General features: G+C 31.2%; 2 protein-coding genes across 2 annotated transcripts in view; one reads left to right on the top strand and one right to left on the bottom strand.

Annotated features, from left to right (window-relative positions):
• Positions 1 to 22333, bottom strand: part of LOC107452774 (neuropeptide F receptor-like) — a 71429-nt gene that overhangs the window by 30110 nt on the left and 18986 nt on the right. The gene's annotated exons all lie outside the window — the stretch shown is intronic.
• LOC107438580 (uncharacterized) lies at positions 15904 to 21146 on the top strand. The gene is made up of 3 exons (XM_071185814.1): positions 15904 to 17080; positions 17687 to 17934; positions 18054 to 21146. Exons 1-3 carry the CDS (start codon positions 15904 to 15906, stop codon positions 21144 to 21146), a joined length of 4518 nt encoding a protein of 1505 aa, XP_071041915.1.

Here is a 22333-nt window from a genome sequence, read left to right on the forward strand (position 1 = left end):
ATTTACATTAATTCGATATTTGCGTGATTGGTATCATAATTAGTTAGATAAGCGTCAGATATTAGAGGAACCTAAAAGAACGCGAAGCAAAATAACGGTCCGATGGTCGGGGCGAGTATGAAAATTCTTTAAATTTGGATATGTGATACTAAACTAAAAATTAAACAGACTTCTAAAACAATAAAATACTATTAAAACTCAAAAGTTAAAGAGTGGGGCCGGTGGTCGAAGCGTTTAAAATAGATCAAACGGGACAAAAGCTGAATATGTTACGGTGCAACCAGCGGTGGCATGTGAACAAAATTTTATCTATAAAAAAGATGGCATTAGACTATGAAAAACTAAGAATAGAAAACAGGCTAAATAGTTGATCCCCTAATAGTGAGAGATATAAAACTCAGAAATTTATGTTGAGTTGTGTTTAGCATAGTTAGAAAAGAGAACGCAATATAGAAACATTGGTAAATACAAAACATGTTTAAGACATGATTAAAATTGGTGAAATTAATAATTGTTATTGACAAATTTACACTTGGTCAGGGATAGTAAATAAGAATTAATTGGGTATAGGGCATCGCTATGACGAAAAAGTTGTAAACTTAAGGAAAGATTAAATTGTTAAAAGCATTTTTGGTTACAGCAGCAGATGATATGGCCAGGGACTGTCCAGTTGATGATATTGAAGCAAAACAATTGTCAACCAGTAATCCAGCAAATCTAGTTAAGTGATGACCCTAAGCTATGTATAAACATGTAACAGAACATTGTACAAATATATGTGGATACTTAAGAAATATTACTTGTAAAATTGTAAAACACAGAGACATGATAAAAAACAATTTAATGGCAAGCAAAAATTAAACACAAAATATAAATATAAAGCCCTAGCATATGTAAGATAATGTAAAAAAGCATTGCAAGAACCTAAGTGGAATTAAAATAAAAAACTAATGAGAATGTAAACACTGATAAAAGTACCAGACAGCCGGAAATTAAAAAACTTAATAAAGTCAGATAGATAATTGCATAGGCGTTTGCAATAAAATGTTTTTGACCAAAAATAAGATCGAAAAAATATAAAAATAAGTAGCCAAAGTTAGCGAAAGATTCCACTTGTAGTGGATGACACGTTAATATGGNTAGAAATTTTGCTGAGTGTTCAATGCTCTTTTATTTCCTCCAAAATATAAAGAAAAACGAAAATTACCGAGAAATTATGCTCCCTTCTATTGAAATCCCATGAATGTATTATGAGCCTACAGTGCACAAAAAATAAATAAATAAACGGACCACTCTAAATAACATCCTGTAATTCTGGATGATGACGGAAGCTACGGAAATATCGTAATGCTTTCATTGATTGAAAATTTTCAAAAATTTTCAAAAACATGTGAGATGATATTAATTTTTTTTTAAATTACAGATACATTAGCTGCGAAAAATTTTTGAATTAAGACCAGGAATCAGGGATTAAAAAATTGTACCCTGATTCATAAATTTTTCGTAAACTTTATTTCGTTTTGCCCTTGACTTTTTTTTCTATTATAATTTTCTTTAAATTGCAGTCTAATTCAGGACATCTTTTATATTAATAATCAAAAATGTTGAATATATTTAAAGTAAACAATTATTAGGTTATGAGAAAAATAAAGATTTTTCCCTAATTAAAAATAATATATCTTCCTTCTGTTAATATTTTATTACATAACATTAAGCATATAATTACTCTCATTAAATAAGCATTTGTTCCTGTCTCTTATGAAGAAAATGTGTTACAAGTAGCAAACATTAATAGAGATTTATGCACATTTAAGCCTTTAAAATGGACCACATACCGCCAGAAAATGATTCGGTAGCTTTGCGGGGATACAAGGACACTGGATGTTACGTAATAAAGAAAAGGCAACAGACGCTATATTTAAGCTTTTATTATCTTTTAAATTAGGGCTCAGAATTTCATACAAGCTGATTTAAAATAACTCAGTAATGTGTGTTTTAATTATTTCAGAGATATAAATTGAATAATGTACAGTCATAATTGTTTTAAAGGGAACATATTTGAAGACAATACTTGACTAAAAATCTAAATGAACATTTTAAGTATTTAGTCGATTCTATCAAATTAAAAAAAAAAAACAGAGAAAATGGATTAACAATAAGTGTCTTTAAGCTGGGGCCTCTTGTTTCAAAAACGGACATCCGAAAATTGGAGAACCCGATGGGCCACACTACCGCTGGATGAAAAAGTCAAAGATATTCATTAGTCGTAGAGATAAGAACTAAATTTAAATGTAGAGTATAATATTGTGATCAGCTCTATCAAAAATCTTGCACCAAAAATTATTGATAACATCTATTTCTTTAAAATTGGATCCTTAACCTTTTGCATCAAATTTCCCTTATTGCTTACGCAACTGCTGGACAGCATTGTCGATGAATTTCTTTAACAGGAGAAAGATAACAGCTAATTTTAACTTAATTTATAAAGTATATTATTTTGTAATATGATGGTTCATTGGAATAAGTGGGCGTTTCATTTTTAAGTCTTACTATGTGAACTTTTAAGTTGTGTTAAGCTCTATCAAAAATCTTGCAACAAAAATCATTGATAACATATATCTTTAAAATGGGATCCTTAACCTTTGCACCAAATTGCCCCCATTGCTTGCACAACTGCTGGACAGCATTGTCGATGAATTTCTTTAACAGGAGAAAGATAACAGCTAATTTTAACGTAATTTATAAAGTATATTATTTTATAATATGATGGTACATTTCGTTTTTAAGTCTTACTCTGTGTACTTTTAAGTTGTGTTTGCTGGTTCATTATTTTCCTGTGCTTTTCAATTCTTGTAATGATTTTCTCTTATTTGTCTATCAATTATGGGGCCTCGGGGCACTGTCAGTTTTGGTTCTTCCACTGACAACAGAAAGGCTCCTGTTTGTTGACTGGCGTGTCCCCTGGTGAAGTGCTGTCTTGCCAACACACATATCTTTTATTTTTATTGCTTTTTCTTGTTTTAATTGTTTTTGTTTTTAATATGAAAATTAAAATAAAGCAAATTTGGCTTTAGCTGCTCTTGAGGCTTTTCCTTTTTGATTTAATGTTTTAATTGTTAATTTACCTTTTTGTCTTTTTCTGTATTTGCAAATTAGATTAATTTTCTGATTAGATTTCAGACTTTATGTCATAATTGAGATTATATTGGCTAAAAAAAAGCATCAATATCATTAAAAGTATTTAAAGTTACAGATATCCATTCAAAGTATCCGTCATATGCTGATTTGCTAACCCCGAATTAGTATATTTAGTAACTTATTGTCTGTGTTTTAATAAATTAATAACAGACTAATTCACCTATCTTTTCAACGAGTTCTTAGTTTTTCTATTAAATATGCTTGTTAGTTTAAAATTCAAATAAATTAGAAATTTTTCTTTAAATTTTTTAAACTATGGAAGACGAAATTTAGTCTCATTACAGTTTTTTTCAAGAAATCTTTTCAGTTGATATCTTGATTTATTTACTTTTGTTTTTCTATTTCAATTGCCATAATTGCCATATTCATATTCCATCATTCTAAGTACTCCTAAGGACCAGGTTTTCTTTATCAGGGTCTTAGCGTTTGCCCATTCGGGTCGTAGTTTAGCTAGCAGTTACATCATGAAAAAGCTATTCAATTTCGACGCCCGTTTTTTAACTAGGGATTCTGAAAGGGAATTGGTAACAAGAAAATCCTTAACTTAATCAACACTCATTCAAACGGGAATATTTAGAGATTTTGACATGTTCCAAAACTTGGCGCCGTTAAAAAGATAGGGAATTTTCGAGATTTAATTAGCTTATCGTAGTATATTGTATATTTAGTGTATACTTAGCTATTGTATACTTAGTTGTAGTTTATTTTTGTCACACTAAAGCTGCACATTGGCTATTGGCGACGGTCTGGGAAACATCCCCAAGGATGATCTGAAGACATACCATCACAATTTTGATCCTCTGCAGAGGGGGTGGCACCCCCACTTCAGTAGGCCAACTACCTGCTCGTGAAGTTGAGTACTTTACGGTAGAACAGTTTAACGAGGACCAATACCGCACATCGTAGACTGATCCAAGTGAACACCCTGCCGCACACTGACCGCAGTCAGTGTTGCTTGACTTCGGTGTTCTACTAGGAACCGCGTCTTAGCCATCGGTCCGCGGCGGGAACGGGATATTCTTAATGAGTATTTTTCTTAGAATTATTACCCAATAATTTCAGAAAATAATCTTTTAATTGGCATCTTGACTTTTTATGGCACTTTGTGCAAAGGGATTTCTGCGCATTAAAATTAATAAGAGCTTATTTTAAGCTTATGATTTAATACGGAAATAATCGTATGAGACATTCTATATTACATCCCACCACTTCAAAAAACAATTTTTTAAAAAAAATTTAAGTTGAAACTTCGCAAAATGTCTTATTAAATTTTATAAATTATTTGAATTTTATCTTATTCAAATTAGCTTTAAAATTCGGAAATAATATTTAATTTCTCTAGATTGCAGAAATTTAAACTTAATAGACTTTTTCCTTCTCTTCGATACACAAGATAACGAAATTTTTTTTTATCATTTCCAAAACGGATTTTTGAATTTTAGGATTAAATTCTTATTTTTACAGTATTCTACTTTTCTTCCCAAACAAAACCATTAGGCAAGGGATTCCGGACTCGATATTTTTCTTACCTTAACTTGCTATATTTTTTTTTATTTCCGCGTAAGCCGATTTCCTTTCTTAGAAAGAACTGACTCTTTAATTGGGAATGAGAAGCATTTCTGGCTAAATAATGCAATAAAGTAAGTTCCTCAGGGAATTTTAGATAGTAATAATTTATTATAAATCTTTTCATGGTTTATATTTTGAATACTTTTGAATGAAATGACGGTGTGGGAAATAGCTTGTTTAAAATTTTTTTCTTACTTCATATCATATGCATAACAGAAAAATTCAAATTTAGGTTTTAAAACGAAATTCGAATTGAAAAACTGAATTCTTTTCAAAAAGAATTGCAAGTTCCATAAACAGTATTATCAATTTTTGAGAATGTCAAAACATCTGGGATTTTTTTCTCAATCATGTTCTAATTTCAATCAATATTATTTCAATCACATAATCTTTAATTGCAATGTAAATATATTTTTACAACTTTACAGAGATGTTTGGTAGCGTCGATCGCCATTATTAATATTTTAGTGGTAGTTGAAGTATCATCATTGACTTTTATGCCGCTAAATATAAATTTTAATTTGGATGTAATAAAATGATAATTGTCTCAGAGAAATAAATTAAATCGTTTAAGAAAAGTTTATTTATTAAATATTGAAAATGAGGATAACTCAAAAATATAAAAATAATGAAGAAAAGAAATCCCTTAAAGGGATCAAGATAAGACATTCCCTTACATCGAGATTTTAGTTAGCATGAATTTTTTTAGTTGAGATTTGTATTCAACGGTTGGGACTGGGAGGCCCGACAGGGCACCCCCAGTCGTCACATAAATTGAAAGTGAATTCGTTTGTTCCCAACGGACAGTTACGAGCATGGAGAAGAGATCCAAGGTTGGCGAATTATCTAAAGATAGCATAGCCAAAATAAAGCCAACCCCCCATAATCAATACTAAGTTTGAAAATACTTTGGCGATCATGAATGCCAAAAAGACTGTGAGAATTATTATAACCATTTAATCATGTAACATATCTGCGGTAAGAAATTAATAATAAAGAGTTATAAATGGATTTTTGTTTTCGATTAGGTGAGGCAGTGAATTATTGAGTCTGCATTAGTATTGAAAGTTAACCGTTACATTGATTGATAAGAAAAGAATAAAATACTTTATGTTAGCTTCTTATAAATTTTAATAAAAATTAGCTATTTGATTTAATTTAAATATAATTCGATTAATAATGATTAAAAAAAGTTTAAGTAATTAAAGAAATTTTAAAAGCAAGGAAATATGTAATGCCTATTGTGGCATCACAAAATATGTCAAAAGGAAGAAGAAAAGCTACAAATATCAACAACTTGTAATACTCTTTTTAAATAAGCTTTTGACAAGTATTGAAGTTGACTTACTTCTAAAGATTATTCTGCAATTAAAATAAAAATTGAATGAATAATTGGATGAAAGTTGAATGCAATTATAACGAATATTGAAAATGGAAAAAAAAAATCACAATTTTCTTATCCTGGCAATTTTCATTATAAAATTTGAATACCAAATAAATACTATTCATTCCCCTAAAAATTATTAAAATATTATCCCGAATTATATGTAGTGATGCATAAATAGAATTTAAAATAATCTATGCAGAGGAAGCACGAAAAAATAAAGAGTAGTCGTTGCCATAGTAGGAACTGACGACTACTGGGTTTAGTATGGGTTTAAATACGGAAATTTTTTGTTTTAAAACGTTTAAGATACTCGTTGATGATAATTTAGTGGAACATTCTTTCTTTTTCCGAATGATTATTTAAATGAAAAGTCAACCATGCGGATATAACTGAGATTCATAGTTTGAACTCTGATGCATTTAACTAAATCTAAACTATCTAGCCTTATGGAATTGATAACAATATTTTGTTCAAACGTTAATTACATTTTACGTCAAATGGTAAAGCATATTATTCTTAATCACTTCTTAGTGAAATATTTAGTTTGGCGTTATGTTTAAGATATATTTTTTAACCCATATTGACCTAGCATGACGTATACAACCATGACGTCAACCATGGGGATATAACTGAGATTCGTAGTTTGAACTCTGATGCACCTAATTAAATCTAAACTACCAAGCCTTATGGAATTGATAACAATATTTTGTTCAAACGTTAATTACATTTTACGTCAAACGGTAAAGCATATTATTCTTAATCACTTCTTAGTGAAATATTTAGTTTGACGTTAGGTTTAAGATATATTTTTTTACCCATATTGACCTAGCATGGAATATACATCACTCGAATTACGATACTTCTACAATACTCTGCTTCAAGTTGAAAAAATCATTGTCCCTATGGAGAGAGCCTGTTTGCATCTAAGTGCACACTAAATAGATGCCTAACTCCAAACGCGAACGAATATCAACATCGATAACTCTTCAAAAGGACGTAGAACTTCCTTTTTTCTTTTTTTTTGCTTGTAAAAAGTTTCACAAAGTAAATTTCTGCCCGACGAGTTTAACTTTTAAGAACTTTTATATCGTTTCTAAAGCATAATTATATAATTTGATAGCTAAATAAAATGGAATTATATGCTGTCGCAGATGATTACCTAATTTCTATATCGCAATGTCATTTTCTTATCTTGCACCAAGGTATAGAATTCTTCTTGTAGAATTCTCGTATTATTGTATTTTAAATACCTGAAACAGAACTATTTTCTTTCCAGGCAAATGTTTTTCATTCTATTCAAACATAAAGTTGTAGCTAACAGAAAAAAATATTCATTTAGATCAAGAAAATAATCTTTTTTTTGAGTCGCGGTTAATAAAAAATTCTGGCGCTAACGAGTTTTAATATAGCCTAAAATTAAAGGATTCGATTCCAAAAAATTAAAATAAAAACAATATATTTTTTTTTATTTTTAGAAATTCTTAATGTAGAATCTTAAATGATTGGGTTGAATAATTTTAATAAAATATTTGTGAAAAGCTTGGAAAATCTATGAGTAACTGTTCTTAGATAAAGATTTTGAAGGAAATATTTCTAAAATTGTCTTCTTTTTTGTATTTTAGTACAAATAAATAAATAAAAAAATGTCTGATAAACAAGCATCGCTTTTTTTAAATAATAAGTGTTAAAAACATGCAGATAAAGACAGAAACTGTAAGGAATTTATAAGGAAAATAAATGTCATCTAAAAGACCAGAAATTGATTATTTTTTATATTTTTTTGTGAATTCATTTCCACCCACAGTGGGCCACCATCCAAGGTTTCGTGGCCAAAATTAGTATTTCGATAAAATTTGTTTCAAAATTTGGGGTTTTCTATTTAGGGTTTTCATGTGCAGGTAAAGTGAATTCATAGTTGAAATTTTGAAATACACTAAAAATACCNAAAAACAAAAAAAAAAAAAAAAGAACAAGATGGCGGCTGAAATATGGCGAGCAAAAAAAAATATATTTATAGTACCTTTAAATAATTTTTTAAAAAAAATGGTAATATTTTTTTTCAAAAGTATATTAGTCTCGCATTCTTAAATTTTAAATGAATTCAAATTTTCAAAAAAAAAAAATTATTCACGAAAATATTTTACAAAGTTAACAAATAGAAAGAATTTAGCAGCTGAAATATAAGATAAAATTACCCTAATATCTGTCAATATGTCTAAATGCATAAACATGCGGCTCTTCATTAGTCAATGGTGCTGCAAATGGCTCTTCACTCAGATTGGTTGCATAATACAAAATACATACTAATTTACTGAAAGGATTATACACCGTATTTAAAGAAGGGAGAAGAACAAGATATGATCATTACTACAGTTGAAAAAAGAACCTTGTTAGTGTAGTAGTTAACTAGATGTCTTTTATACAGGCTAATTGACAAGGATGATCAACACAGCCGCTCTCTTGAAGTAATGAATACTTAAGTATTTCATCGTAATTACGAAAAAATAATTGCAAAATCTTTTTTTTCTAAGATCTATGAATTTAAAAATATCGTTGGTAATTCTATTGACAACAAAACTAAAATAATTTCATCCATTGTTTTTCCACAAGACGAAATTTTTACATAATTTCAGATTAGCAGTATTTTTTAAATATAATTAAAATAGTCTTAGTTTCAGTTTATTTTAATGCTTAGCACAATTGTTTTTAAGTCTCATTGTTTTTAAGTTTTAGGATTAAGTTCAAAACACTGTGACCATTCATTTGCAGTAAAATCAAAACCTAAATAAAACTGCATTTATCATAGATGAACCTCATTTGTTTAAGTCATGCAAAAATTGCAAAATAAAATTTCTTCAGATTTGGCTTTTTTTCAAAGTTTAGCAGCATTTATTTGTTTTTCGTTGTTTTTAAATTGTTAGTATTTATGAAAAAGTTAGCATGAAGTTTCAATTTGTAATGTGCAACTTGAATGTATCATAACTGATTGGGTAGATTTAAAACTTGGAGGTGAACTTTTAGTTTAGAACTCAGATCACATTATGCCTGCAAGAAAATGTATTATCATAACATACAAACTTGCATTATCATAACTGATTGAGTAATTTTGAAAACTTGACTGTGAAACTTTAGTTTAGGACTTACATGACTTTAAGCCTGAAAGAAAATGGATATAGTTCCGATAATGAATGAACACACTGCAGTTTAAAGAAAACCCACTCAGAAATAATGCGTGTAAAAAAATAATAAACTTTTTAACTTCTCGCATTGTGCGTTAAAGAAAATTTACTCATCTTTCAAAGAAAACGAACAACTCAGAAAAAGGACTCCTTTCTTTCAATTTTTTAAAACTACTGTAATGGCAATTGCAATTTGATAGATCATACAAGCGAACAATGACTATGCTTTGTGTGTTTAAAAAAACTGAGAGAATTTTAGCATTGTTTTGTTATGTGATTATTTTACGAAATCACGTAGTTAAAGGAAATTGTAGTAAATTAAACATAAAAAAGCATTATTTAACATAAAAAAACGCATTTTCTGTTATGTTAAATTTCATTAAAAGGCATCTTGAGCTATATTTTTTTTCAAAAAAGCTTTTTAAGCTATGTACATTTCCTTAAATACGCATTTTGAGCATTCTTCATTTCTCAAATGCACATATCAAGCTATGTTAATCTTCTTCAATGCACCGTTTGTAAAAAAATAATTTTTAAAATGCGTATTCTAAGCAATATTCATATTCTGAAATTTGAGTTTTGAGCATGGTCAAGCTAAAACGATCAATGTCGAAAGGCAAGCATCAAATTGAAATAACTGGAACTGGGTTTAAACGTGAATATCACTGTAAAATATTTCAACGATGATTTTTTAAATCTGGATAGTTCAAAATAAGTGATTACAAAAGTAGACACAGCTCGAAAATGCGTATTCGAAAATAGACATATTTCAAAATGCGCTTTTTACGAAAATAGACACAGCTCGAAATGGCCGTTTACGAAAGTGGACATAACAAAAAATGCAACTTATCTGTCTTCAAATGTAACTATTAAACGAGAAATGATTGGGGTGGCTAATTATATTACAGATGTAACTTACAGGCAGTGCCGTCGCGTTCAGAACCCTTAACGACAAAGCGAGTTTTGAGATCTTATCCTGCAACGCAAATTTACTACTACAATTATAAATTTATATCAGCCGTGGCAAACTTGCAAAAACAACAGTTGACATGTCAGTTGCCTTACGCATTTCGAGCTGCGTCCATTTACGTAAATGAGAATTTTTAAACACTTTTCTTGATATGTGTTTATTTCCGTAAACACGTATTGCGATCTGTGTTAATTTCCTTAAATACGCTTTTCAATTTTTAAACACACATGTCGAGTTATGTACAACGAGGTACATTTACATTTGTATTAACACGTATTTCGAGAGCCCGTTTTCTTAGCGCATTTTGAGTATTGTCCATTTTCTTAAGCATGCATGTCGAGCTGCGTCTATTTCTTTAACACGCGATTCGAGTCTGCCCATTTTCTTAAACACGCATTTTGACTGCGTTGCATTTCAAGCTATATCCATTTTCTTTAGCATTTTGAGCTGTTTTCATGTTCTGAAACATGCATTTTGAGCTATGTCAATTTTTTTTATTACGAATACAAAGTTGTGTACATTTTCATTAACACGCATGTCGAGTTGTGTCCATTTTTTTAAACACACATTTTGAGTTCAGTCATTTTTCTCGAACACATATTTTTAGCTGTGTTCATTTTCTTAAACAAGCCTTTTCAGCTGCGTCTATTTTTGCAAACACGCATTTTGAACTGTTTTCATTTTTGTAAGCACACATCTTAAGAGCTGCCAATTTTCATAAGCAATATCCATATTCGAGCAATATTCAGTTCTATTTCGAACTGAGAGCATTTTCTTAAACACATATTTTGTGCTCTGTAGCCTTGTAACTTGTAATTATGAACCTAATCCAGAAGACTGGAGAACTCCTGGATCAAGCATTGTGAGAAAGGGTGCCTTCATGGAGGTTTTTTTTTATGGAACTAACCAGCATTTGCTTTACATGGGGAGGTAGATTACGACAATCTCCAATGGTCAGCCTAATGGCCAGGTAACTCTAACCTATGATCCCTCTACCACTGAGATTATTTCACGTCAGCACTGTGGTCTTTGTAAGCCGGATGCGGAATTCGTATCGACCAGTCATCGATGGGATTTTAACCTGGTTCACTCATTGAAAGGTGTCTATCCCCTGAGTCATCACCGCTCTGCCAACGAATATTTTTTATGTTTTTTAAAATTCTTATTTTATAACCGTCGTTGAACACCGACCGTGGAACACCCGGAGGTTTAGCGTTTACAACTTCCAATGTTCAACTCCGTAGCCTTGTAATTTTGAACCCAATGCAGAAGACCAGGGAACTCATGGATTAAGTATTGGGTGAAATTTGCCTTCGTGGAGGACTTTTTGGTGAAACTAATCCTCATTTGCGTTTCATGGAAAGAGAAACTACGAAAACCTCCCACGATTAGCTTGATGGCAAAGGGACTCTAAACCACGATCCGTCTACAACTGATAATATTTTTCATCAGGACTGTAGTCGATGCGAGCCGGGTACGGAATTCGTATTGACCAGCCATTGCCTTGATTCGAACCCGGTTCACCTCATTGGAAGGCAAACGCTCCATCCCCTGCTTCAGCGTGGCTCAAATAAAGGTGCATCGGCCACCATTGACAACTAGTATAAGTTTGCAAACGATGTCGTTTCATCTACTCCAGGAAGAGTGTCTTATAGTGGTTCGCCCTTTGCTTTGTGACTTTTTATGCTTGAAGTTAAACAGTAAAAGTTGATTATTTCAGCAGATTACTCACCTTTAAAGTTGTTAGTTTTTGTTTTCTAAGATTCTGCATGAACTAATTGTGAAACTTGAAAAAATGTGAGATCGTATTTTATCAGAGTAAGTAACGTTTAATATTCTCGCAAATAATTTTTCAATTATCATACGTATTCGAAATATTTGTGCCTCGATTAGTATCTTATGTTTAACATGGGCAATTTTATGTTATGAGGGTTGATTATTAGTTTTATCCAAAGCACTTTTCCTAATAAGAAAAAAAAAGGATTTGACTCCTTAAACAGACGCCTATATTTTCAGGTGCAGCTTCAGTAAAGCTTCCGACTGAGAAACCAAAAACTGCTTCATTACAAACTGCTACATCCCAACTTTTAAAAGCTGAGAACTGGCATAGGTTTCTTTAAAGTCTTTATACCTACTTAAGAGTACTCTGCCGTTTTACAAATCCGTGTGACTCGAATTATTAATCAAATGTCAGTGTTAAATGAATTTTAATTTATTCGTTAATCTACATTTCGAAATAAGGCAAACATGCCATAAGTAATCCGTTTGTTGAAACTAAGCGTTTCGAATTACTACGTGACTGGAAATACCACCCACAGAATATGAGATACTCACTAATGCCATTTGATTATTTACCAATTGTGTTTGCGAGGAAAAGCCTTTAAGTTCCCCAATGCATGATGACACAAAAGGCTTAACCTAAATCCTGTTGATGGAATTGACATGAAATCACTCCATTCTCAATTTTACCGGTGGACATATATTTTGTTTTATGATTAGTTTATAATACCCGGTTTGCTCTCCATTTACGATATTTATCACTTCCATGCGAAACCGAAGAAAAGAAAAAAGGTTTATCATTATTATTATCTCAATTTATATAAAGTTTTAATTTTTATAAAGTTTTATTATATCAAGTTTCAATTTATATCAAGTTAGGTCACAAGAGGATAAGTCACTATTATTATATCAATTTATATCAACTTTTAATTTATATAAAGTTTTATTATATCAAGTTTTAATTTATATAAAGTTTTATTATATCAAGTTTTAATTTATATTAAGTTAAGATTCAAAAGGCTTAACTAATTCCTGTTGCTGTAAATGACATGAAATCACTCCATTCTCAATTTTACATGTGGACAAATATTTTGTTTTATGATTAATTTATAATACCCGATTTGCTCTCGATATACCATATTTATCATTTCCATACAAAAACGAAGAAAATAAAAAAAAATATAAAAGGTTTATCATTATTATTATCACAATTTATATCAAGTTTTAATTTATATAAAGTTTTATTATATAAAGTTTTTATTTATATAAAATTTTATTATATCAAGTTTTAATTTATATCGAGTTAAGTTACAAAAGGCTTAATCTAAATCCTGTTGCTGTAAATGACATTAAATAACTCCATTTACTATTTTACTGGTGGACAAATATTTTGTTTTGTGATTAGTTTATTATACCCGGTTTGCTCTCTATATACGATATTTATCATTTCCATACAAAAACGAAGAAAAGAAAAAAGGTTTATCATTATTATTATCTCAATTTATATCAAGTTTTAATTTTTATTAAATTTTATTATATCAAGTTTTAATTTATATCGAGTTAAGTCACAAAAGGCTTAACCTAAATCCTGTTGCTGTAAATAACATGAAATAACTCCATTTACTATTTTACCGGTGGACAAATATTTTGTTTCGTGATTAGTTTATAATACCCGGTTTGCTCTCTATATACGATATTTATCATTTCCATACAAAAATGATGAAAAAACGAACAAATGGAGTATTATTATTATTATCACAATTTATATAAGGATTTAATATTTTAATATATTTTTTGATAATTTTAAATTTTTTTTAGCTTTGTGAGGAGTTTCAAACAAATGTAAGTGCTCTTAAACCTCATAATCGCACACGAATAGAGCTGCTTATNATCATTATTATTATCACAATTTATGTAAGGATTTAATATTTTAATATATTTTTTGATAATTTTAAATTTTTTTTAGCTTTGTGAGGAGTTTCAAACAAATGTAAGTGCTCTTAAGCCTCTTAATCGCACACGAAGAGAGATGCTTATAAAGAGTTTTTAAATTAAGGCTATAGGATCGACATCTGCATGGGAAAATATTTCTACGTAACAATAAATAATAAACTATTTAATAACAAAAATTCAAAATTGAGAAACAGCTAAACTAATTTGTAAGTACCTAATATAAAAATATTTGAGACGGAGAGGTTTTTGCGTTTTTTTTTAATAAAAATTGTGACTGAAAATTTAATTATGTATGCTAATTAAATATTTGTAAATAATAGTAAATATTTTCGAGGAAATATGACGCCTAGATCAATAAAAAACAAACCTGATAAAGCTTGTTTAATTTGCTTGCATCTGCTTTTCTCATCTATCTCGACTTACGAAATTTTTATATTTTAATTATACTTTTTAAATATTACAAATAAAACGGATTCCAAAATCTTAACTGTTATTACTAGGATCATTGATATACTTCAAAATGAGCTGTTTAGTTGATGGATAATAAAATGAGGAATCATAAAAGCGTATTAAAACGATTACTTTAATAAGCAATTACACAAATTGCATGGAAGTTTTATATAGAATTGAAATAGTTCATTGTTATCGTAGAAGGAAAACTGGCATTTAAAGTGATTGATTTTTAAGCAATTTTTTGTTCACTTTTGTAACTAAGTAAGTTTTATATTTTCTTGAAATATCTGGCTTAGACCACTGTAAAATATAAAGCATCTAACATCAATAAAATGTTTCAGGAATGTCTTAACGCACATTTAATCATCAATTAGTGAACAATCATTTCCTTTAATTATTCAAGCTCAAAGTATCGTGCAAGATTAAAAGACCTTAAACTCAAAATCAAAACAATTTGTATAAATTAACACAGATTACACTTTTGGCAATGATGTTTTCATTCTCTCTACAGTGCGCAAAATGAAAAAATTTCGTATGCATAAAAGTTTAATTTCTCAAATATTAATCGACCAGTTTCGCACAAATTTTGTATTTTGTCATTTAAAATTTCATGCTTTAAAATGGCGAAAAAATTGTTATGCATTACAGATAAAAATTATTGACTATTATTAAATAAGATAATAAAAATTAATAGTAAACTATAAAAAAAAAATTATACATGGATTTAGGTTTCGATGAATTAATTGTGTTATTTTGTGAAAGAGTTTCTCGAAGCAAGTTCTTCTGATATAGTGAAATTCAAAAATGTGAAACTATCATTGCTACCAACTTTCCAAACTTTTCTTAAAACTATTAACCGCTCTCCTAACTAAATTCTTGAAACCATATCGTACTACATTGCAACTATACTTCCTTATTTTGAAGGTCTAGTAACCCAAAACGGTTAAAAGAATGTTGTTGGAAATTCCAATTAAAATCATTAATCTATCACTTAATTTCATCTAGTGAGCGCGTGATAATCACGTGCTCAAGGCTAATCCGACTCCTCCCACACACACTGACATTCTGGTTCGAGGGAGAACTGTTTTAGAACTGCGATGCGAAGCACGTTTTTTTTTTGTTGTGTGTGTCCGTAAATATTTTGTGTCCATATGTTTGTGATTGTGAATAAAATTTAATATTGAATGTTTCACTCTCAACTGCAATTATTTATATGATTTATAGAAGTCTATGGATTAATACGAAGTGTTCCCGGCCTTTTGGTGGAGGTAAGCTATCTCCTTTATGATATCTTTTGGTAATACCCAAAATCTGGCATCCCTGCCGGGATCAGAATAGACATACATAGACTTAAGAAATTAGAAAGACTAGAATAGAACTTTATTAGACTTTATGAAACTTTATACGAATTAGATATGTCAGTTGAGAGTGTTAGAAAATTACGAACGCCAGCGAGAAGTAATTTCTCAAAGGCATTGAATAAGGCGTTAGATTTATTGAAAGAAAATGAAAATGATCCCGATATTTTGGCCACACAAATTGTTCTTTTAGAACAGAAATACAAAGAATTGAAAGAATTGGATTTTAAACTTTTATCCATTTTAAGTGATGATCAAACATGCTCGCAAGATAATTTTGATTTAGAATATGACGCAATAACTGTGTACGAAGATAGATTTCTAGAAACCAGTACTAAATTAAAGAGACGTCTGAATATTATAGAAAAACCGAAAATAGAAGAACCCGTGTTAAAAAATTCTACTGAAAATATTAATTCGCCGCGCAAGTTCAAACTTCCTGAATTAGAATTGAAACAATTTAATGGAAACATTAAGGAATGGCTTCAGTGGTGGGGGCAATTCAAAAAAATACACGAAGATTCGGACATTGAGGATGACGATAAGCTACAGTATTTAATTCAATCAACTGTAAAAAATTCGGCAGCGAGACAATTAGTAGAATCATTTCCCCCCTCAGGAAAAAATTATGAAGAAATTATTAAATGTTTAAAACAGCGTTTTGGGAGGGATGATTTGTTGATTGAAGTTTATATTCGAGAACTTCTTGCTTTAGTAATAAATAATTCAAATCCTCAAGGTCAAAAGTATTCCTTAGTCAGATTGTACGATACATTAGAAGGCCAATTGAGATCTCTTAAATCTTTGGGTGTAGCGAAAGATAATTTTTCCGCTATTTTGTTATATCCCTTGATTGAGTCATGTTTGCCAAGCGATTTATTGAAGATATATGAACGGGCGCAAAGTGAATTAAAAACAGAGATTTCTGGAAATGATAGATTAGCTAATCTCTTAAATTTTTTGAAAAAGGAAATAGAATCAGAACAAAAATTATTGATAGCTCGTTCCCCTTTCGGATTAGAAAATCATAACAGAAAACCGATGACTCACCACTTCCAGAGGAATAAGATATCTGCCGCTGATTTAATTAATAGCTCAAAACAAAACGTTTCACATCTGGCAAATTCGAAAGTGGATGAGTGCGTATTTTGTAATAAATCCCATTTAAGTCAAGATTGTAGATATGCTATGAATTTACCATTTGAAAAAAAGAAAGAAATACTTATGGAGAAGGGTATCTGTTTTCGATGCTTAAGTTATAAGCCTAATAGACATATTGCGCGCTTTTGTAAAAATAAAGTTAATTGTTTGAAATGTAATGGGCAACATTTGTTAATTATGTGTAAAATGAATGAAGAATTTCATGGCAATAAAATTAATGAAAAGGGGTCGGAAGAAAAAGTCGTTACGGAAAGCTCTTTAACTAATACTACATGCATGCGTCAGGTTTATTTACAAACATTAGTAGTACAAATACGAGGGGATAATAAAACCAAATTTATTCGGATTCTCATTGATACGGGTTCGCAGCGATCGTACATATCGAAATACGCTGCAACGTGTATGGAATATGATGTTATCGGTGAAGAATCTATTTTGCATTCTCTTTTTGGGGGTGTTAAAAAGGCAGAAAATCATAGAAGATATTTAGTTCATATAAGTAATGTAGATAATAGTTTTCATTGTAATTTTGAGGTATTGGATCAGGAAGTAATTTGTTCTAATATTTCTAGAATAAATTTTTTCCCTCATATAAAAGAACTTAAATCTCGTAGCATATTTTTAACTGATACTACACAGGGTTATAATGATCAGTTGTTGTATCAATCTTCTCCCTTAGAAATTCATTTGCTAATTGGGGCTGACATCGCTGGCAAACTGCTCAGTGGGGGAATCGAGGAACTTAGTTCAGGATTGGTTTGCGTAGGAACTAAATTAGGTTGGACTCTAATGGGAAAGAATAATAAGGCAGAAGAACAAGATAGTACAAATACCGTCCTATCTTGTCATGTAAATGATGCGAATATTTCAGATTTATGGCGGTTAGACACACTTGGTATTGCTGACCCCAGTGAGAAAAAAACTAGGGTAGAATTAGAACAATCGGCGAAAGAGCATTTTTTCGAACTGTAACTAGAGACTCTGAGGGGAGGTATCAAGTTCGATTGCCCTGGATTGATGGACATCCCCCTTTAAAAAATTGTAAGGGTATTTCTGAGAAAAGACTCGAAAATTGTGTAAAATCCCTTAAGAAATTAGGCAAAATTACTGAATACGAAACAATTTTTGATGAATGGTTAGATCAGGGTATAATAGAGGAGGCGCATTGTTCTGAACCAGAACACTATTTACCTCACCGCCCTGTTTTTAAAGAAAATTCGACAACGAAGGTTAGACCCGTCTTTGATGGCTCCGCTCGAGATAAAGAGTCACCTTCTATCAATGACTGTTTAGAAAAGGGCCCCAACTTAGTAGAACTTATACCTTCTGTCATAAACAGGTTTAGAATAGGAAAATATGGAGTTGTGTCAGATATTGAAAAGGCATTTTTGCAAATCGGACTCCATGAACAAGATAGGCCTTACTTAAAATTTTTATGGTGGCAGAACGGTAAAAAAGAACATTCGAGAATTTTTCTGCATAAAAGGGTTGTTTTTGGAGTATCCTCGAGTCCTTTCTTATTAGGAGCTACTCTTGAATTCCATTTGAATAATGTTTCTTCTGAATATAAAGAAACATCTCAAAAACTTTTGAAATCCTTTTATGTAGACAATTGTGTACACAGTGTTGAAAATAAAGAAGAATTAGTTAAGTTTATTCATGAATCACAAGAAATTCCCGCTTCCGCAAAATTTAATTTACGTGGGTGGGAGCATACTCTTTTTGAGGAATTTGAATCTGAATTGATCGAAACCAAAACAGTTCCTGTATTGGGTTTAAAATGGGATAGTAAAAAGGACGTTTTATCCATTGATTTAAGAGATTCAGATCCCATTGCAAATAATCAATCAGTAACTAAAAGAAATATTTTGTCAACCGTACACAAAATCTTTGATCCTATTGGATTTACCTGTCCTGTAACCTTAATACCAAAATTAATATTACAAGAATGCTGGAAATTGAAATTGTCTTGGGATTCTGAGTTGCCATCTTGGATGGCTAAGAAATTTATTAAGTGGAGAGATCAACTCAAAATTTTAAATGATATTTCTATCCCCAGGTGTTTAGATAAAAATGAGGGAGTTAGAGAAATAACATTGCACGTATTTTGTGATGCTTCCGAAAAAGCATATGCTGCTTGCGTATTTTTAAGGAGTGAAGCTTCAGACACAATTACTTGTCAATTAATACAAGCTAGGTCAAGGGTCGCCCCACTGAAGCCAATATCAGTATCTACGCTAGAACTTTTAGCATGTAACATTGGAGCAAGACTTTTCCAATCTGTGAAGGAAAGTTTACGAATGGAAAAAGTTGACACACGATACTGGTCTGATTCCAGCAATGCGCTTTACTGGATTAAGAAGAATGAAAACTGGGCTACTTTTGTGTTTAATCGTGTGAAAGAAATTCGAACTTTGACCGACCCAGATGATTGGAATCACATCTCCGGTCAATCAAATCCTGCCGATTTGCCTTCCCGAGGATGCAGTATTGAAACTTTAGCAAAGTCTAACTGGTTTCAAGGACCCTCCTGGTTGCAAAACCATCCTGACTATTGGCCTAAATCCAATATTTTTCCTGATGAAGAAATTATAAATGTAGAAAAAAGAAAAACAGTTGTAAGCGTCACAAATACAGAAAATGAAGACAAAATTTATGATCTTTTCTCCGATTACTCTAAACTACTAATAGTTATTTCTTGGGCTTACAGATTTTTGGATAATTGTAAGAAGAAGAAAGATGCTAGAAAATTTGGAAACATAACTGCGGAAGAAAGGAACAGAACTGAAATTTCGTTGCTAAAAATAGCACAGCGAGAATCTTTCACGGGACCTCATGATAAACGACTACAGAATCTCCAAGTTCTTGAGGATGATAATGGACTTTTTCGAATTAAGACTAGACTCTCGTTAAAAGACGACTTGGAGAATTTCAAATTTCCTATTGTGTTACCAAGTGATCATCCAATAGTTGAAAAGCTTGTTCACTGGAAACATTGTTCTCTTGGTCATGCAGGTGTTCAGATTGTAATGACCCAACTCAGAGAAGAGTTCTGGATTCTGAAGTTCAGAAAGACTGTTCGCAAAGTTATCAGAAAGTGCATAATTTGCAAACGATTCGATTCACGACCAATCGCAACTCCAACAGCTCCATTGCCTGTTGACCGTCTAAGAGCAGCTTCTGTATTTGAAATTACAGGAATAGATTTTACAGGGCCTCTCTATCTGAAAGAAAATCAGAAGTCGTGGATTGTCATTTATACTTGTGCTGTGTTTAGAGCAATACATCTGGAACTGACTACTTCACTGTCCACTGAAAGTTTTCTACAGACTTTTCGAAGATATGTGGCTCGTAGAGGAAGACCAGCTATCGTTTACTCTGATAACGGAACAAACTTGGTTGGAGCGAACAATCTTCTTAAAAAGATTAATTGGGATGCAGTAGTTAAAAACAGTGCAGTGAATAAGATTAACTGGAAGTTTATCCCCCCATCTGCACCTTGGTGGGGTGGCTTTTGGGAACGTTTGATTGGAATTCTCAAGCGAATACTTCGCAAAGTCTTAGGTCGGACGTCTCTCAACTTCGAAGAATTAAATACTGTCTTATGTGATTGTGAAAGTATCATCAATGGACGACCTCTCACGTACGTCAGTGAAGATATAAGTGATCTAGTGCCTCTTACTCCCAGCATGTTCCTTCAAGAGGTCAGAGAAGTTGGACTACCAGACCTGGATCTCTTGGACAGCAAATCTTTGAATAAAAGGTTTGCCTACCGTCAAAGATTGAGACAAGATCTGACGAAACGTTTTCGTTCGGAATATTTGGGACAGCTGAGACAATTCGATAGAAAAATGCGAAGTTCTTCACCTATCAAAATAGGCGATGTTGTGCTGATATCCAGTGACAACACAAAGAGACTGGATTGGCCTCTAGGGAAAGTTATCGAGGTGTTCACGTCACGAGATGGAAACATCAGACTCGTAAAGTTAAAGACAAAAAAGGTGGTGAAGTTCTACGATCAACATCGAGGCTGTTTCCCCTTGAAGTTGGGGAAAACGAAAAGGATGTTTTGGAAAAGCGTATTTGAGTTTCTTGGTGTAAAAACTCAAAGGTGGGAGGATGTTGGAAATTCCAATTAAAATCATTAATCTATCACTTAATTTCATCTAGTGAGCGCGTGATAATCACGTGCTCAAGGCTAATCCGACTCCTCCCACACACACTGACACTCTGGTTCGAGGGAGAACTGTTTTAGAACTGCGATGCGAAGCACGTTTTTTTTTGTTGTGTGGGTCCGTAAATATTTTGTGTCCATATGTTTGTGATTGTGAATAAAATTTTATATTGACTGTTTCACTCTCAACTTCAATTATTTATATGATTTATAGAAGTCTATGGATTAATACGAAGTGTTCCCGGCCTTTTGGTGGAGGTAAGCTATCTCCTTTTCGATATCTTTTGATAATACCCAAAAAATGTATATTTATTCCGACAAAGTACGTTTTTGTGTCTGATTTCGTTACTTAAAATATCGTATTCACTAATTACTTTAGGCTCTTGAGCCCTTAAGATCCAGTTCTAATACGTGAAAATTCAATAGTTAGATCAAAAGTTATTCTGTTGTTTACTTATAATCAATAGAGCTTTAAGTAAACTTTTTGCCCGTAATATGTATCGCATATATATTAAGTTAAGAATGACAAAATGTAATCGTTACTCAGAAATATACATTTGATTATTAAGCAAGGTATATATTCGATTGTAATTTTTAAAGATGCAAGATATTTCTTGGAGTCAGAAATGCGATGCAAATAGTTATAAATGAATGCGAAGTTTCAAAAAAGTGGTACTTTTGGAAAATTAAAGTTTTTTTTTTTTGTAACTAAAATGATTTCTGCACATTATTTTAAAATAATGTTGATTTTTTATTTTAGTTATTATCATCTATAATTTCATACTTAAGGTAACATTCGAAACATTTTGTCAATATTTGCTTAGAGACGTTTAAATTGCATGGCAAGGTTTATAGAGAGAACACTGTTTTCATGTCTTATAGTTTATATTGAGTATGGTTATTTGCTGCATACGAAATACCAAAGTCTTGAATATAGTAAAAATTGAGTTCGAAATCAAAATAATAAGTATAATGAAGTTGATTTACTGAGATAAACAATATTCTCAAATGATATTTATAAATTTTCGTACGTTTTGTCAATTCTTTTTCATCTAATATATTAGTTTACTTTTCAATAAACAGATCTAACCTCGTTAAAGATTCCCCACTACTGCACACTGTTTGCATTTTCTTTCTAAAATTCAGGTAAAA

The sequence above is a fragment of the Parasteatoda tepidariorum genome, chromosome 9 (assembly GCF_043381705.1).
Source record: "Parasteatoda tepidariorum isolate YZ-2023 chromosome 9, CAS_Ptep_4.0, whole genome shotgun sequence".
Lineage (NCBI taxonomy): Eukaryota > Metazoa > Arthropoda > Arachnida > Araneae > Theridiidae > Parasteatoda > Parasteatoda tepidariorum.

Excerpts from the sequence above, each read along its gene's own strand:
- LOC107438580 (XM_071185814.1), top strand. The coding sequence starts at position 15,904 with ATGTCAGTTGAGAGTGTTAGAAAATTACGAACGCCAGCGAGAAGTAAT. Across the intron at positions 17,081-17,686 it reads AGAAATACTTATGGAGAAGG|AAATTCATTTGCTAATTGGG; the intron begins GTATCTGTTTTC and ends CTTCTCCCTTAG. Across the intron at positions 17,935-18,053 it reads CCAGTGAGAAAAAAACTAGG|GGTATTTCTGAGAAAAGACT; the intron begins GTAGAATTAGAA and ends AAAAATTGTAAG.